The sequence below is a fragment of the Lactuca virosa genome, chromosome 2 (assembly GCF_052849685.1).
Source record: "Lactuca virosa cultivar CGN04683 chromosome 2, Lactuca_virosa_CGN04683_v6, whole genome shotgun sequence".
NCBI lineage: Eukaryota > Viridiplantae > Streptophyta > Magnoliopsida > Asterales > Asteraceae > Lactuca > Lactuca virosa.
The window spans coordinates 281,941,561-281,944,524 of record NC_136427.1 but is presented as its reverse complement, the minus strand read 5'-3'; the positions used below and the strand labels follow the sequence as shown (position 1 = coordinate 281,944,524).

The 2,964-nt window shown below is 37.5% G+C and overlaps 1 protein-coding gene across 2 annotated transcripts; it reads left to right on the top strand.

The window, feature by feature from the left end:
- The first annotated feature begins 585 nt into the window (after positions 1–585).
- Positions 586–2,601, top strand: LOC145161238 (uncharacterized). Of its 2 annotated transcripts, none has more exons than XM_079080735.1 (4): positions 586–935; positions 1,030–1,597; positions 1,859–1,972; positions 2,063–2,601. In XM_079080735.1, the coding sequence occupies exons 1-4, from the start codon at positions 702–704 to the stop codon at positions 2,191–2,193; spliced, it is 1,047 nt and encodes a 348-aa protein (XP_078936861.1). In that variant the 5' UTR covers positions 586–701; the 3' UTR covers positions 2,194–2,601. The 2 variants fall into 2 exon arrangements, with proteins under 2 accessions (XP_078936861.1, XP_078936860.1); XM_079080734.1 differs by having other exon boundaries at positions 587–935; positions 1,027–1,597.
- Positions 2,602–2,964: the final 363 nt, after the last annotated feature.

Sequence of the window (2,964 nt, the reverse complement as noted above, 5' to 3'; positions counted from 1 at the left end):
TTTCATTTTCCTCCCTTTACTTTTATTTATTTTTATATTTTGTCTCCCTAAACTAATTTTGATGTAACAATTTTTATCCTTATAATTTTAAAATTTATATATATTTATAATCTTTTTCCTTAATTAATTTTTATTTAACAGTTTTCAACCCTTATAATTTTAAAGCTAATTATTAGTATTTTATACATTATAATTTGGTCCCTTACTATATTTTAAAGTTACATTTTGGCCCGTTATATAATTTTTTAATAATCTTTTTTTATTAATTTCTTAAATATACACTTTCAAGTCAATTGTTTGTATCCATGTTTTATTTTGATATTTTTGTGCTCCACTTTATATGATTTAATCGTCTTCGTTGTATATATGGTGTCAAATTGCTTTTTTTAACATACCGGATCTTCCGCAGCAACGCACGGATGATCCAAACCCTAGTTCGATGTTAATAGTGATTTTAAAACCGCGCACAATGTTGGAATAATAAAACTAAGTTAAAAAAAAATAATGATTTTAGATCCAAATCTATGATTTCACTATTATTATTTTAGAAAAGGAAAAACCCTGGAATCCTTGATAAAAAGCAATCTTGTCTCTTGAACATTCCCTCCACTCTCTTCAATTTCTTTAATCCCTCGTTATTATAATATCTTCTCCATCCAGCAAACTCCCTCCCACCCTCACTCACTTCTTCCATTTCCCAAATGTCTGACACTCTCGCCGACCTTGCTTCATGGCTGCCGTCCGACTTTCTCACCGACGAGGACAACTTTCCCCTCCTTCTCAACAATCACAATCCGCACCTTTTCCCTTACGAATTCGCCTCCTCTTCTTCCACAGAGTCTGAGAGCGACGAAGATGACATCGCCGGCGTAACTCGCCGCTACACTCGCTCTGTTTCCTTACAAGAGCGTATCAACACTCCTTACCCTTTTGAGGTACTTTCGTCTTCTTTCTAAATTAGTGTTGTTAGGTCGTTTGTTTTCTATATTATTTTTCTAATTTGGGTGTGGTTTTTTGTCTGATTAGAAGAGGGTTTTCTCTGGTTCGCCGGAATCTACTTTGAACTGGACTGTTTCTGGGCCTACAAAGAGTTATTCCTCTCCGACAACACCGCTAGTTCAAGCAGACAAACACTCTTGGGATCTAGTTTACGCGGCGGCAGGTCAGGTGGCGAGGATGAAGATGAGGATGAATAACGTCGGAGACAACGTTTTTACAAACAGAGGTCTAGTCGGAGCCCCACGTCCCCTTGGACCTCCTCCCTCTCACCATCATCATTCTAACTGTGCGATATGGAGGACAGAAAGCGAATTGTTTATAAGGCAGCAACAATTTCGTCAGAGAGTGGCTGGAGGCGGAGGTCGATGTGGAGGTGGCCGGCCGGCGGGATTTCGTCAGTCTCCATGGCCTCCGCTCCCAGTTGAAAATCAACGCCTTCATCAACTCCCGAATGGGGTCATAGCCAAACCTGTTCTTGGCGGATCTGGTGGCCGATGTGGCGGTGGGACCGCCGTTGTCAAAAGGGAATGTGCCGGTACCGGCGTGTTTTTGCCCCGTAGATACTGTAATGATCCAGAGGAAATGAAGAAAAAACCTGGTGAGTTCACATTCCGACTCTTCGTTTCTTTTACAAAAACACTTTCAAAATTTGAATTCTGGTACCGATGATATTTGTTTTTTTGGCTCTATTTCTGTCGTTTACTTTTGCAATTAAAAATTCAAAATCCATTACATGTAAACCAGCTTCGTCTTCTTAAATATCTCTCTTCAGATCGATCTATTCCGTCATCATATATTTTATTTGTTGCTGTTTTACATCATTAACTTAATATTTTATTTGTAATTAATTGTTTCACAGCATGTTCGCCTGCTCATCTGCCAGCTAGAGTGGCTCCGTCATTCACCAAAAACATGGACCCCATTAAGGCACAAGCTCAACCAACCATCCATGGCGGATTTGCCCCACACTACGGTAGTTTCAAGTTCTCTTTCAAGTCACATTCATGATCCCATCTGTATTTTTTCCCCTTCATTAACATCTTGAAACATGGTTACCAAGCAGAAATTGCAATTGCTCGAAGGAACGCTGCGATGTTAGCCCAGCAACGGTGGAGCGCCACCCTCGTGAGTGTCGTCCCTGAAACGCCGATGGGACACTCCGAAGTCGTCCTCCCCCAAGAATGGACGTATTGAAGGTCAAAAGGGTAGTAGATAGGAAACATAATTGTAGGAATTTGAATAGTAATAGTAGTATAGGAGGGATGAAGAAAAAAAATAAAAGGGGATCCAAGGTTTTGAATTTTGAAATAGTTTTTTGTTGTGGGGTAGGTTTTGTTTCTTTGAAAAAAATGGGGGTGGGTAGTAAAGAATAAATACGGCGTGGGGTTGTTTTTGTTGTAAAAGGGAAAGTGGAAGGGTATTTTTGGGATTATGCGGAATGGTTTGAATTTGTCTCTTTTATTCAAAATCAATAAAAGAGGGCTAAAGTTGTTGGTTTGGAATGGAATTTGTACCCTTCCATTCCCTTGTCAGCCATTTCTCTACCTTCATGCTTCTGAATTGTCTTTTCTCCCTTTTTTAATAAACCTATATTTTCTACTATTATATTATATTACATAATTCGTTGGCAATTGATTGCCTTTTGCACTTATCTTGCATAAATATGTTATTTTGTATGTTTTTGTTATCAATTTTGGCGGTGAAAATTGAAACATGTTAGACGTAAGTGGTAACTTTTCTATTTTGTTATGTGAATCGAAACTAAACTTCAACTTTTGATTGAATATCATAACCAATGGTCCGAGCACTCTCCATTAATATATGGTATTTATTCTTGTCAAAGGGTTTTATTTGAAAGAATGGTTGTTTTGGATTGATATGTTGATTGAATAGTTTAAACTTTAATTATTATTATTATTATTATTATTATTATATAATAGAGATTAGACATTGAGTTTTGTTGAA

Coding starts and splice junctions, on each gene's coding strand:
- LOC145161238 (XM_079080734.1), top strand. CDS start 702: ATGTCTGACACTCTCGCCGACCTTGCTTCATGGCTGCCGTCCGACTTT. Junction 936..1,026: donor ACACTCCTTACCCTTTTGAG/GTACTTTCGTCT, acceptor TTGTCTGATTAG/AAGAGGGTTTTCTCTGGTTC. Junction 1,598..1,858: donor GGAAATGAAGAAAAAACCTG/GTGAGTTCACAT, acceptor ATTGTTTCACAG/CATGTTCGCCTGCTCATCTG.